At 55.4% G+C, this 14385-nt stretch overlaps 2 protein-coding genes across 4 annotated transcripts in view; one reads left to right on the top strand and one right to left on the bottom strand.

Moving 5' to 3' along the window:
* CHST8 (carbohydrate sulfotransferase 8) overlaps positions 1-14385 on the top strand; it is a 113444-nt gene that overhangs the window by 74208 nt on the left and 24851 nt on the right. The gene's annotated exons all lie outside the window — the stretch shown is intronic.
* Positions 8048-9739, bottom strand: LOC120622856 (uncharacterized). The gene is made up of 2 exons (XM_039888585.1): positions 9517-9739; positions 8048-9394 (listed from the first exon to the last, which is right to left on the bottom strand). Exons 1-2 carry the CDS (start codon positions 9547-9549, stop codon positions 8585-8587), a joined length of 843 nt encoding a protein of 280 aa, XP_039744519.1. The 5' UTR covers positions 9550-9739; the 3' UTR covers positions 8048-8584.

Genomic DNA, 14385 nt, shown 5'->3' with positions numbered 1-14385 from the left:
AGTGGGTAGGTAGATGGATGGGTGGGTGGATGGATGGACGGACAGATGATGGATAGATAGGTAAATACACTATAAGAAAGATGTGATAAGGCGGTCAGTAAAGGTTTATGGATAGACAAAAGCCATAGCCCTTGCAGTGGACTAAATTCTACCAGGAAACAAGAGAGGAAGCTTAACATCTTCAAGAAAAAGGCCCAGATGCTGCTCTCATATCCAATGTTCCTGTGGTCTTGTCATCAGGTTTCCTTCTGTCGTCCCTGTTCCCTGGTTCCACCCCTTCCCCTCTCCACCCTGGCCTGGGGATTCACGACTAGGAACACAAACCTCAAAGGGGCATAATGGCACAGTGAGGTTTCTGAGGAGAAGGAGCTGTCCCCCCGTCCCCCACGCTCAGGCGTAGCTGCTGCCCAGCAAGGGCTGTGGGCCGCGAGTGGGCTGGCAGCAGCAGCCGCCCCTCACACTGCCATGGCCCTTCCCTCCCTTGCTTCTTATGTTCTTTCGCTGGTTCGGGCTCAGGCTCTGGGATTGCCAGTATGAGTATACCAAGTGGATCAATAACATGTCAGCCCTTTGCCAAGAGCGAGCCTCATTAATCAAGTGCTAAGTGACAGCTAATCATTTTCACCTGGTGTTCACCTTTCCGAAGACCCACAGGCTGTGCTCCGAGGCCTGCTGGAGACCAGGGGGCAGTATCAGACTCTGCCCCTCTCCCCTGCCACGTTTCCACTCCCAACACACATAAATGTGCAGTTTAGTGGGGACGTGCACATGCCCTGGGCTAGTGAGGTCATGTGTACCCGTGAGTGTGGGCAAATCTGCATGTGTGAGTGTGCCTGAGGGCTTATCTGCAAGTGTGTGTATGTAATTGTATTTGCTTAAGAACGAGTGTGTCTATTTGTGTGTGCATGACCGCATGCATGTTTCTGAACGTCCGTGCAAGGGTGCACACACAGGCGTATATGAGCATGAGCCTCTGTGAGCATGTGCCTCTGTGTATGTGTGCGTGTGCGCGTCCGCGGGAAGGTGTGTGCTGAGTGCCTGTGTTTGTCGTCAGGGTGCTGTATGTGCCAGAGGCTGCAGCCCCCTGGGGTGCCCCTGAGTCCTCTTCAGGAGACGGTGCCTATAGGATGCCCCGCCCTGCACCATCTCATTGTCACTCCTCCTTGGCCAGTGCCTGGGAAGAATGAGTGGTGGCTGGAGTCCTGTGCTCACCCATTGTCCACTTCCTGAGAGAAGCGTCCTGGGTTGACAGGAGCATGTCGGTTGAAAGGGACGGCATCAGGTAGGGCTGTATTCAGGTGCCGCCTCGGTGTCCTCGGAACTCAGCTTCTCCATTCCCCGCCTCTGCTTTCCCCTAATAGGTTCGCTCCCAGGCAGCCTTTCCCGTAGGGGTGGCCCTGGCATCTCCAGGACTCCGTTATCACCCTAGCTTTGTTACCTGACCCTCCTTGGGCCAATTCCTATGGCCGGCGGCCGGACTAAGCTAGTCGATCCAGCTAAATCACATGTTCCTCCTGGTGTGTGTGGTGTCCCTTCAGGGGCTGGGAGTGGAAAGGGGGACAAGCGGGTGCTGGTGGGTTGGGGATGGGAAGGTCAGTGGGCAGAAGCAGGCTGCGGGTGCTTTACTCCCTGGCTTAGGTCTCACGTCCCAGGCACTAGCAGATACATCCTAAAGGATACTGGGCCTGCCTCCTCGGTGCCCCTAGCCCCATATGGGGCCCACAACAGCCACTATGCAGGCCCTGGGTGAAGCCAGCTGCCCTTGCTTCAGTCTTTCAATGACCCTGACCTCTGGCCATGAGCCCTTGACCGGGTTCCACTGGTTACCAGCCGCCCAGGCCCTGAGCTAATTACTGCCCCTGAAATCCAGCCCTGCCCCAGCCAGACACCCTGGCTATGCCCCGTCTGTCTCCTCCGGAGGTGGTCTCTGCACCCTGGGCCTGGGGCCCCTAGCCCTATGGGGCCTCTCAAAAGAAGGGGGAGGTGCTGGGCCATGCCCCCACCCCTGGGGGCAGATACAGTGTTGGGGGGGCCTTGCTTTCCCTGTGGTCCTGCCATCCTAGATGAGGACATGCATGGGCCCTCTGGGGCACACCGCAAGCAGCCTTCTGCAAAGCATGGCTGCAGGGTTGCTCAGGGCAGGCAGGCGGCTCTTCCAAGTCCCCATGAATAATTGAAGACAACTTAAAATGTGTGCTCACAGCTGGGAGGACGCCCCTCCCAGACGGTGTGCAGGAGCAAGCCCAGACAGTGCCGCTGGGTGCGGGGGGAGGGGAGCAATCTGCTGAGGTCGCTCTGGAGAGACTGGAGGTCAGGCTTGTCCCTCCTGGGCCTGTCCACCTCCCTGCCCCCGCCCCGACCCCTCTGCCTCTGTTTCCTTCCCCGCCCTCGGAGCCCCCAGGTCAGAAAAGGGTCAGCCAGGAGGGCCTGCTGCAGATGGCAGGCGTGGCAAGCTAGGCCGAGTGCTCACAAGCCGGGTCGCACAAAAATGCTCGCTTTGGGGCGGGGGCAGTGGTGGGGCTGGGGAGGACAGAAAGGGGCCATCCCCAGCCTTCTCTCCTCTCAGCAGCTGTTCCAGGGGGCCCAAAGGGAGAGACCACACCGAGTTAGACCCCAACTAGGGGCCAGGCTGGAGCAGAGCCACCCTGTAGCTGCTTCAAGGCAGATCCCTGGAGGAGGGACCCAGCGAGTAATGGGGAGAGGGGCAGGTGATGATTGTCCAGAGCTCCAGGGAGCCACTGAACCCGGCTGCGCATGTGTGCGTGCGTAGGGGGCAGGTGTTTTCATGAGAGCCATGACCACACGTGTACAGGTGTGTCACATTGTGTGGAGGCAATGGAAACGGTGTGTCTGTGTGTGTGATTGAGGGAATATGCTGCGTCTCCACGTCTGTGGCTGTACGTGCCACAGAGACCTCATCAGGGTTCGGAGGTCCCGGGCCCGGAAGGGCATCTCCTTTGGCTCCAGGCTGATTCCTACACACAGCCCCAGGCACCCCCAAGGCATCCTACACCTGAGCTTGTCTGCCGGCTGCTTGTGAGGCTCCTTCCAGACCCTTACTCTGAGAACCGAACCTCAAGTCCTGATTCTTCAAACCTGAAATTCCTGGTAATGAAATTTGTAAAAGGTGAAAATTAAAAACCAGCCGCCACATCCTTTGGTCACCGTGCCAGCCTGGGCTCCCAACAGGGCCCCGCAGCGGGTCTGAGAGGCTGAGCACGCTCTTCCTGACAGCTCTGCTCACCCAAAGGAGCCTTGGTTTCCTCTTTAGTAGGAAGGAGTGACTTCTTCATCTGTCCCGAAGGCCACACGAGTGGGAAATAGGATTTCTCCCTTGGCTCTCCCTCCCACCTGGCGCTCCAGGAGTCTCAGGAGAGAGGCGTGAGGAAGGAAGGGGGCTGGGGTGTGAGGGGAGCTGGGAGAACCAGGCTGGGGCTTTCAGCTGCAGGTGACCCCTCACCTCTGACCCTGGCATTCCCTGCCCCTTTGTGTCCCTTCATCCGGTCATGGTAGATGCTTTGGGAGGCTCAGGTCAGAGTGGCCTGGGCTCAGCTGGACTTATCCACTTGGGACACCGAGGATGGGACCATCGAGGGCTCTCACATGCAGTTGGTCCTAACCCCATGAGCCCAGAGAGAAGCAGCCAGGATGGGGTTCACCGAGGTGGGGGCTCCCTCCCCCCCTCCCACACTCTCCCTCCTCCTCCCTTCCTGGACCTGGAAGGTTGGCTAGGGGCTGAAGTTCACCCGGTTCTGCCCTGAGGCCTTTGTGGAACTGGAGAGAAGGCCTGGGGGCCACCAATCTCTTAAGATGACCAAGTTGCCCACCGGGAGTTCAAAGCGGGGCAGTGGGTAGGGCAGGGGGCATTGTCAGCCGCACACCAGGTCACATAGGACTGGCCACGCTGGGTTCGAGCATTGGGCCGCTTAAGCTTGAGGTCTCAGCCTGGGGGCGGTGGGGCAGGTGAAGCCAAGGACCCTGGAGCTCCCTTCCAGGTGGGAAACAGAACAGAGCTGAGTCTGTTTGTGGGGAGCAGAGAGAACCACCAACTCTATGCCTCCAGACAACAGCGCCGAGCCCCGGACTTGGAAGGGCGGATCTGAGTTTCGTCTCCACCCGACTGCCACAGAGGAGGGAGCTCCCCCTGCGAGAAGGGAGGGAGATGTGGGCCGAGGGTCATTAGCAAAAGGAGGGGATGAAAACGCGGCAGCAGGCCTGGCGTTCGCCGCTCTGTCATCTGCCTGGCCTCAGCGCCCCCGCTCCCACCCGACACCAGCACCCCGGCCTGGTCGGATCCCTGGTTGCTCCTGACCCGACAGGTCCCCGCAGGTGCCGGTATGATCTGCTTCATCCAGAATCACTTGGGAGCCATTGAAGGGCCGTGCGTCCGGCTCCCCAAAAGGGCCCCACAAGTCACGACCCTTTCATGCTACCACCTTTGCTCAGAGCCTGAGCCTCTGATCCCGCCGGGGAAAAGCCTGGTACCATGATCATCCCCTCTTGGAAGTCCTTTATCCGCAGAGCTTGGGATATAAGGGCAGGGCTGGACCATAACCTCCTGCTAACCCAAGAGGCTGGACCAGGCTCCCAAGGCAGCTCTCTGCACTGCCCAGGAGTCCCCGCCACGTGGGGCCCAGTACTGGGGGGTGGGCCTGCGCCTGTGTGTGTGGTGTGTGTGCTCGGGCTCCTGCAAGTCTGTGGGCATGTATATCCACACACAGGAGTCTGCACATGTGTGTGCCCGTAGCCCTGAATGGGCCTCAGGGGAGCTGAGCGTCTGCGGCTGACGGGCGCCCTGCTTTCAGCCCAGGAGCCGTGTCCGGCAGTACCGGGGGCTGGGGCTGCAGCTGCTGCTTGCTGTGGGTCATGCATCTCCTCATGGCTGGCTTCTTTATTAATCCATTCTGTGAGCAGGCTCGGGAGTTCATGTTGTGAATCTGGCCCTTTGCTCCAGTTCCCTCTGTGCCCCCCGGGAGGAGGAACACATGTTAAATATTTGCGGTTTTGCTGCGTTAGGTTTTAAAGTTCAGCAGTAATTACCGTGACCAGGTGCCAAGTGAAGCTACTCCCTGGGGAAGCCTCCCTCTGCAGCCGGCTGGTGGCTGCGTTCCAGGCCAGCCTAGATGTGCTGTTTGCAGAAACCTGTGTGCCTTCCCTTCCAGAGTCCTCCTTTTTGGCTCCACTGCCTTGCTGAGCCCCGAACCTAGCCCATATACCACCTGTGGCTGGGGCACTGATGAATGCCCAGCAGGGGGTGCTGTCCCCAGAGGGCCAAGGGCAGAGCTGTTACACTTGCAGCTGAGCACTGACGTGGGACTGCCGTGACATAGCCTGGGGGCTGCAGCAAGTGCACGGCCACCGCCACGTCAGGCTCACAGCCACACCTGTGGCAGTCCGCATAGATTCTGGCCTAACAGGCAGAGCTACATTTCCAGAATAGACTTTAATTTTTTGTTCTAGACCTCCAGCCTGCCTGTGTCACACTACTTAGCTACGCTTTTGTGTAAATTCAGCTCAACCCAAGATTTCCTGGACAAATTCAGGACGCTTGAGCGCATTCCCATCTAGTTCAGAATTCTCTCTGCACTCAGGCCTGGGCAAGTCTGGTTGTATGGAGATGCTGCATTTAGGGCGGCTCCTGAGGCAGGGGTGGCACCCGTCGGCTTTCATAATAGCTGTTTCTCCCCTTGGCTTTTCCCAGGAGTGCACATCACACCCCTCACCAAGGGATGTCCTTCAGGGCAGCTGCCGGATCCAAAGAAGGGATGGGGAGTTGGAGTGCCAACTGGTACCAGGCAAAGAAGGGGCACGTTTGGGTCGAACCTCATATCACCACATCCTGCGGCCTCGTGCGGTCCTGGGAGAGAGCTCCTAGCATGTCCCCTGATACTTGGGTTTGGTTTGATAAGCGTCCCAGCCTCTCCCTTGCCATCCCTGAGCTGACCATGGATACCCAGACATGCACCTGCCCTCTGAGGCTCATAGCCCACTGGAAAGAGAGGTGTGGAGGAGCACAGAGCAAGGGAGGGGAAGAGGGAGGCAGATCTCACCCCTTCTAGCTCCCTGGGAGACTGTGAGGTGGGGGCAAAGAGGACCTGGGCCCCCGAGGGGAAGAATACGCCATAAGGCAGTCTTGACCAGGTGAGGACACCTTGGGCCTCAGGAGGAGGCAGGCTCCCCCACCCGCAGTGTTAGCTGCTCTACTCCAACTTCTGGTCGCCCTCTGTGGACCACATCTGTGGGAGGGGCTGGAGGCAAACAAGGCGAGCATCTCGGCAAAAGCTGACAAAGCATTCTGGCACAGGGAGCTGCTCTGCTAGCAGGGGTGGGACAGAGGGAAGACGAGCCTCTGTCCGTTTCGTAGCAGAAGGCCCTGCCGTGTTGGCACGCCAAGAGCTCCGGTTGCCGGCGGAACTTAGAGGGAAACCCAGCAAAAGCCCAGAGGGAAATGGGCCACAATCATCTGAGGGTTCGACTGAGGGCGGAACTGTTTCCACGCTCAGCCAGGTGGCTGTTGGCCAGACAACTCCCTCGGTTCCTTGCTGTGTGGACCTTGCCATAGGAAAGCTCACGGCCTGGGATCTGGCTTCTTCCAGAGCAAGTAAGTGAGAGAGGGCAAATAAAACGGAAGTCTGAGTGTCTTTGTGACGTACTCTCAACAGTGACGTCTCATCGCGTTAGCTGTGTTCTGTGTGTTAGCTCGTCTCCAGGTCCAGCCCAGTCATGGAGAAGGAGCAGCAAGGGCAAGTTACCGGGCAGTGGGGCCGCTGGGCGCCGTCAAAGAGGCTGCCTGCCCCAGGTGGGACGTGATGGAGGTGCTTCCGTGGGGAGCTGGCATGTTCTGATTTGCTCTGTGAAAGCATCGCTCTGGCTGCTATGGAGAAACAGTTGGGGTGGCGCAAGGGTGAAGCGGGGAGACCTTTGGGGACAAACTTCACTTTGCTGAGACTGGTTTTCCTATCCATAAGAGGGGTATAAGGTAAAGAATAGAGGCTTCCCAAAGGGCAGTGGCAGAATTAAATGAGATACTATGGGGACCTTGCTGGGAATGACGAGTGGTCTGGACAGACATGTGGCCTTTTCCCTTTGGACACACCATTGCCCGCCCCACCTCCCAGGGTCTGGCATTGGCTGCCGCCCCTTCAGTTCATTGGCGGTGTCTTTGTGTGTCTACACATGTGTGAATCGTGATTGGAGACGAGGTTTCAGTTCTCTGCTCAGAGCTCCGGGCCTGAGCAGGGTGGGGGTGGGGCAGGTCTCTGGTTTGGGCAGAGCCGGGGCTGGGAGGGGCGTGAAGGCGCTGGTCTCACGGGCTGCCTAAGGCCCCGTTTCCATCTGAAGCATCCCGCAGCCCCGGGGAAACTGGAGAGCTCTCTCAGCATCTCAGTCACGTGGCAGAGATTGGGGTGCAAGGGTAGGGGTTCCCATATCCACATGCTGGGGCAGCGGAGCCTCCACTTCTACCCCACCAGGTCTGCTGCCAGACTGAGCACGGCCCTCTGAGTTCAGCTGAGGGCTGGATGTGCTCCATGGTGACGCTGCCCCTTTCTTCTGAGGGTCTGAGAAACAGCCCCCTGAGGCTCGTGATTGTCCTTGAAGGATGAGGCCAGGCACACTGGCCCGTCGCACAGGAGAGCCTCTCGTCTAATCCTCAGAATCCTGGCCCTGCACTGACTGTTGGGGAGCTCACACCTGGTACGTGAGCCCACATTCTGTTTCTGCCCCAGCTGGGGTTAATTACCACACGGTTCTGCTGGATGTGGGGGAGTTCACGTCAGCCCCCACAGCAAAGGGCAGAGTCCTCCACCAGACTGAGCTTCCTGCAGACAGTAGCCCGCAAGTGGGGTCCCCAGGCTGGCTGCACCAATGCAACGAGCTGCAAGTTCAGGGGACCCGATGACCCCTCTAAGTTTGATAATTCACTAGAAAGACTCATGGAATCAGGAAAATGCCATATTTACAATTACGGTTTTATTATAAACAATACACATAGAACAAGGTCTGCGAGGGTCCTGAACGCAGAGCTTCCATGTCGTTTCTGATGGAATCAGGGCACATGACCCTCCAGGCATGTCAACATTTTCCACCAGGAGCTCCCTTGAGCCTCGGTGTCCAGAGTTTCTATGCAGCTTTCAGTTCGTAGGTCTGATCGATTAATTACTAGCCAGGAAACAGAACTCAGTTGCCAGTTCCCCTCTCCTCCTGGGTTCGGTCCTGAAAGTTCTGACCCTTTGATCAGCTGGTTGAGTTTTCTTGTGACCAGCCCCCATCCTGAAGGTGTCTTGGGGCCACCAGAAGTCACCTCGTTGGCATAACAAAGACACTGATCACTCAGGAAATTCCAAGGGTTTTGAAGCTCTGTGCCTGGAAGGAAGCTGAGGATCAAGACCAGTTACGGGCTTTTTATACCACAGCCTGTTCCCAAGTGAAGCTGTCACGGGAAATCAACTTTCAGTCTTCCTTCTGGAGCCATCCGTACCTCCTTACTTGTTTCCCCTCTCCCGTCAATCTACTTTTAATCTATGCTGTTGTTTCTTGCACGTCATCCTGAAGCCTCAGCACGAGATGGAGTAAAATAGATAAATTATTGCTGGCTCTGGCTTCGGCTCCAAAACAACACGTAACATAAAAGCGGAAACTTCTTATGTGTGTCACACTTGACGTCTAGAAGCACCGGTTTTGAGGGCCCCTGTACACCCGCTGCCTGCAGCGAAGACTTCGGTGGCTCATCCTGTGGATTCTCCAAGTCAAGGCTTGTTTCTCTATGAGCAGAGAGTGACAGGGACCCACACGGCATGACGCAGGCACAGGTGGAGTGGAGACGAAGGGATAGGGGTGGTGGCCAGACCCCAGGCTCATGGCTCCCCGGAGCATGCTCTTCCATTGTCGCCCCAGTTGCAGGGGCTCGGCGAGGGGAGAGGAAGGAGGGAGAGCACTCTCTCAGTGCCCAGGCCAGGAGGGCCACCAGCAGCAGAGTCTGTTGGGAGTGGGGACCCACCTTCCTGCTTCCAGAGCTTTCTGAAGTTGGGCCTTTCCTGCCTCCTGCCGCCGTGCCCAACACAGCACCCTGGAAGGTGGACTTAAGGTTGAGTACCGTCCCTGCCTGGGGCCGGGGGAGTGGGCGAGGGTCCTGCCCGATGAGGTCCCATTGACAACCATGAATCCTTCCCAGTTGGTCCCCGAACCATCCCTCGCCGCCCACATGAAGCCAAGCAGAGGGGAGCAGGGTCTCTTTCTGAGGGTCCTCCACATCATGGCCCAAGCAAGGCCAGAGGCTGTAGCAAATGTGAGGCAGAGAAGTCCCTGGCCCAGGGGAGAAAGAGGCAGCCTTTAAAGGCATGTGCTTACTGGCAGGCGGCAGTGCCAGGCCTGGCTTTTGATCAGAAAATCCCAGCTGTTGGCAGAGACAAAGACAATCCCTAGAAACAGCCCAGCTGAGAAAAGATGGAACAAAGGGTGGGAAGAGCTCTAGGCCCCTCCCCCGCCGGCACAGAGCCTCCCACCGCAGTGGCCAACCTTGCTCCTCCGCGGAGGGGCGAAGGGGCACATCCAGACGGGCTTCAAATGCCGCACACACAGAGAAAGCGATTGAGCTGGAGAAGAGAATTCACAGATTGATAGGGCGAGGCATCAGCTGTGCCCCTGGCAGTGTGAGAACCTGGAGAGAGGGACATGCCTCCTCCAGCCAAGTGCTTCTCTCCTCCCAACTCAGCCATAGGCAGCCGGAGGGTCTATTCTAGTGCATGCATCCATCCTCTCTCTCTCTCTCTCTCTCTCTCTCTTCACACACACACACACACACACACACACAGCTCTCTATAGCAGCCATAGAAAATCATACTCTCTGCATTCTTCTAGAAGGATCACTCACATCTGTGAATGGACTAGAGCATCCCTTCCACCTGTTGCTAGTTAAGGAAGTGCATTTTCAAAGGTTCCATCCCCCCACCTGCAAAAGAGACTGTTCTGGGCTGAGGGGCCACGGTGACCTCAGCCCAATAAAGCGATGAATCTGTGGTGACGGAGACAGACACCTGGGGGTGGGCTGGGATTCCAGCCCTTTCTTGGGAGGACCTCTCGCCTCCCTCCTCCGTCATGGACCCTCGGCCTGAGGACAGTCTTGGAGATCGTCTGCATGGAGGCAGCCTGTGGAATTCCTGCCGGAGCATGTGCTCTCCTGAGTTTGGGGAGCCTAGCAGCACCCCACACTCTGCCCTCACTTTGAATAATTGGCTTTTATTCTTGTTCCTATCGATCGTGCCTACTGAACTGAGAATCAGGCCCCAGAAGGGCAAGAAAGGAGGCCGGAGGACCAGCAGGAGAGCACCTCAGAGTCCGGGTGCGTTTGGAAGCTGGAAGTGGAGAACTAGCCAGGACCTCGGTACTGACCTAGGGCCCCTACGTGCCTTCCCAGTGCCCGGCCTTCCCCACTCCACCCCGACTCCTGCATGCTGGGGTCGGGGAGAAGGTTCTTGACCTTGGATGCTTCTCAGGATGACACCAGGCTCTCCCGTACCCTCATAGTCAGATTCTAGGGCGATGCTTCCTACTGGCACTTAGAAAGGCTCCCCAGCGGGTCCTGGTCTAACCACTCGCCAGCCTGCTTCCCCCTCCACCTCCCCGTCTATGATTTGCTGTGCCTTCAGCCTGGCACTGCCATCTCCACAGAGGAGGACTTCACTTTTACAGAGAAGGGATCCCTCTGAAGCACTCTGGGATGTTTGCTTGAGCTCAGACTAGATGCACAGTCCACTGCCAACTGGGGTGACCACTTAGCTAGCCCATAAGTATGGAGGCAGCTTTGGGGACCTGGGGCACCGTGGGGGGAACATGAAACCCCATGTCTGTGGGAAACGTCCTGTTCAGACTCCTTTCCTGTTCTAGAAGGCATGCACTAGCACCAGTGGACACACCGCCACCGCCCTCTGCCTCCCTACCCTGTACCGCAGAAGCTGCGGGGTCTGTGGCCATGCGGGATAGAGCCCACAGCCTGTCCCCAACTTACCTGTAAGAAAGACTATGTGGTGTGTCATTGTCATTCCACACCCAGGTGCAGAGCCAGTGGGACGTGCCCTTGGAGCCGTGTCCTCAGCAGTGGAAATCGGCTGTCCTGGTCACCAGGAATAGGGTTCGTTGTGGCCATCATTAGAGCCGAGACAAGTGGGGCAGGCAGTTCATCTCCCCATGCCGTTGCGTTCTAACAATTAGCTTTTCAAAATCCAGAAAAAGGCCACAGGACATTTTCCAAGAGGGAACCATCCCCAGGGAGGGGCTGGATTTGTCACACTCTCTGAAGTATGGCCGTCTTCCCAGGACAGATGTCTTAGCCACCTCTTCCTCTGGGGTTCCCCCGGAGCCTTCTCCAGTCTGTCCTCCACCCAGCTAAGTCCCCTTGCCTAACCCTGGGCTTCTCACTCATCCCTGGCCACTTGTTATGTGGCCTCTGCATTTGATAGCCCCCAAGCTGTGACAGCATTTATCTCCAAGTCCTGGAGAATTTTCTCCTGTCATCTTCAGCAACAAGTAGTTGCAGCTCTCATTATAAGACTTAAAAAAAAAAAGAAAAAAATTGTAGCTGAGAAGAGAGATATGTGCCTTCCACCCTACACTGGGAACATCTTGACATTTAAATCCAATTACCCTTTTCCCATTCTTGATGAGGATATGACATGCAGCCAGAGAACATGCTACTAGATAAATACATCATATTCTCTGACTGCTCAAAACTTTGCAGGGCTGATTTGGAGACTATGTGTTTCCCGGCCACCATCGTCCTGTGTGAGAGGATGGGGTCATGGACCGGCCACATTAAAAGGCTCTGAAAATGTATGTTTGGAAAATTTTCGCAGCCTTTGATCTCTGCCCTTCCCCGAGTCATCAACTGGGAAAATGGAACAATGGCAGAAGCAGGACAACTCTTGTCAACCTTTGTAAAGGGTCTGCGGTCATTTCGAACTCCCAGCCCTGGGCTTTCAGCAAAATGCCACAAACCAGTTGGCCATAGTAGAGCAGGATTAATTAAACACATTCCCATATTACTTCAAAACTGCAGTTCTCGCAGAAGCAAAGCGTGATGGACTCCAAAGGAATCAGAAAGCTAGCAAGGAACGCTGTGCTCTTATTCTGACGTGCATATCAGTTCTCTGCCATCTGGAGGGATGGAGTGCAAGTTCTTTAGCAAGTGCACAGACCGTTCCCTGGCTGGAGAGGGAGACAGTGGGAGGAGAGGAAATTGCCAGGGTTAATCAAGGCCGTGAGAACCCTGCCTCCTCTGCATCCAGAGGGCCTCCCGGGACCGGATGGGCTGTGTCTGAGGAGACCAGACAGCTTCCCTCCCCAGCCCTGCCCCACTTCAGAAAACTGCTTTCCACTTACAACTACAGGGTTGGACTTGACTCTCCTCACTCCATTTCCACCTGCAGAGAGAGAGAGAGAGAGAGAGAGAGAGATCAAGGAAAATGCAAGTTCATGAGATTTAGTCTCATTTTTACTTAGTTCTAGCCATCTAACCTCTTCCCTAGCTCACTCCTAGCCATGACTGTTACCAGCCCGAGCTGACTCTTCTCCCCACTCACACGAGACGGAGTTCAAACAAGCAGAGAATGGTTAACCGAACCCCCAGGAGTCACGGAGGCAGAAAACTTTCCCTTTCTCTTTCCATCAGTGCTGGGTGACCAGTCACCTTCCTTCCCTGGGGATCTGATCATCCTCAGATACCGCACATCGTCTTTACAGTTCAGTCCAAATTACACTGTTCTATCTTGTGCGCTCAGAGCTGGTTAATAAGTAGAAATTAAGTCATTTACTTTTTGCCATAAATCATGGCGTGAGACTCAAGTGGTACTTACATTTGTGAATGCATAGGTGTGTATGCGCTTGTGTGTTAAATGGAATTCAAGACTCATTCCATCAGCCCCAAAACATCGTTCCCAAGAGTTCACACATATTTGTGATTTTTTACAAAAACACGTTTCTTCTCTTCTGACAGTCCCTGAAAGCTTAGGTAAGAGTCGAAAATGAGATCTTTCTTCTCTGACATCCAGGCTCTGGGCATCTCTCAAAAAGAGAAGGTTGAAGGATCAGACGAGGTTTTGGTCGACAAGCAAGTGGCCATAGAGAACCAGACAAGCTCACATCCTGGCAGGTGGCACCTTGCACCAAACACTGCGGTCTGGTGCGGTCTGGTTAGGGGAAGTCAGCTCTCAGGAGCGGAGGCGAGATGGGGACCCTGTCACTTTCCTTAAAAGTCCTTCTATACTAACTTCAAAAATAAAGTGTGTGCTTTAAATATTCTATAAACAATTCATAATAGATGCCTGTAACTTGTCCTAGAATTAGACTACTGGAACCATCCAGCAAGCCATAGGAGCCCTGAGTAGACAAACTCAAACAGTCAGAGCAGCAAACCTCACATAGGTCCCTCCAAGACAGCTTCACGGTCAGTCGTGCCATTCCCTGGTGGAAATTCCCAGCACCTGAAGGTGAGGGGACCTCTCTGATGACACCCAGGGATCTTTCTCAGGGCCGTGGGTATCTGTTTGCGGAACTGGGTCGTGAAAATTGTGTGGCATACCAAATTCAAAGTCAGAGCTCCTGCCAGGCCGAGGAGACCGGTTCCCTGTGGGCTTGTGGCCTATGTGGACGTGTGCCATGAAAAGTTGGATCTGGGACAGAGACTTGGTCAATTCAGAGAATTCATGGAAACAGCCTTCCCAGGGAGAAGAGAATCACTCTGAAACAGACCCAGACCAGCAGTATAAGACTCACTCTTAAACTCCCGTTATCAAATTGCAATGTGGAGTTTCAGTTAAAAATCTACAGGAGTGAGTCTTCACATTTTGGGTGCTGTCTCTCTCTCTCTCTCTCTCTCTCTCTTTCTCTCTCTTTCTCTCTCTCTGTCTCACACACACACAGAGACACACACACTACTTACCATTTCAGAAGGTTCAAGGGCCCTTAAAGGTCATTACATATTCACTTAGCTGTCTTTCCCACTGGACAGTGAACCTCTTTAGAGGTAAATTATATGTTCTCATATGAGCCCCCAGAACTGGTATCGCATGCACGTGCAAATCTCAGTTTCTGAGACTCTTTTTTGACAGAACCTATTTGTCAGGCCAGTGCCACTACCATGTACCTGAGGCCATATAAATCTTCTCTAGCAAGATAGCACACCTGACACAGTGGTTACAGTTGGGGTGACAACTTGACAGAGTGCAGGGATCCACTGTGATCCTCCAGGACCCATTGCCTTTTACAGGGACTAGGCTGGTGCATTACATGGAGATGTGAGGGTAGACCACTGCTGCATCCTTCGGGTCTTTAAAGGTGGCACTAATCGCTGCCCTTCTCCCAGACGTAATATTACCTTTGATTTAACGTCTT

Source organism: Pteropus medius, unplaced genomic scaffold (assembly GCF_902729225.1).
Source record: "Pteropus medius unplaced genomic scaffold, Ma_sr-lr_union100, whole genome shotgun sequence".
Classification (NCBI taxonomy): Eukaryota; Metazoa; Chordata; class Mammalia; order Chiroptera; family Pteropodidae; genus Pteropus; species Pteropus medius.
The sequence above is the reverse complement of the archived record's forward strand: the minus strand, read 5'-3'. Positions and strand labels throughout refer to the sequence as shown.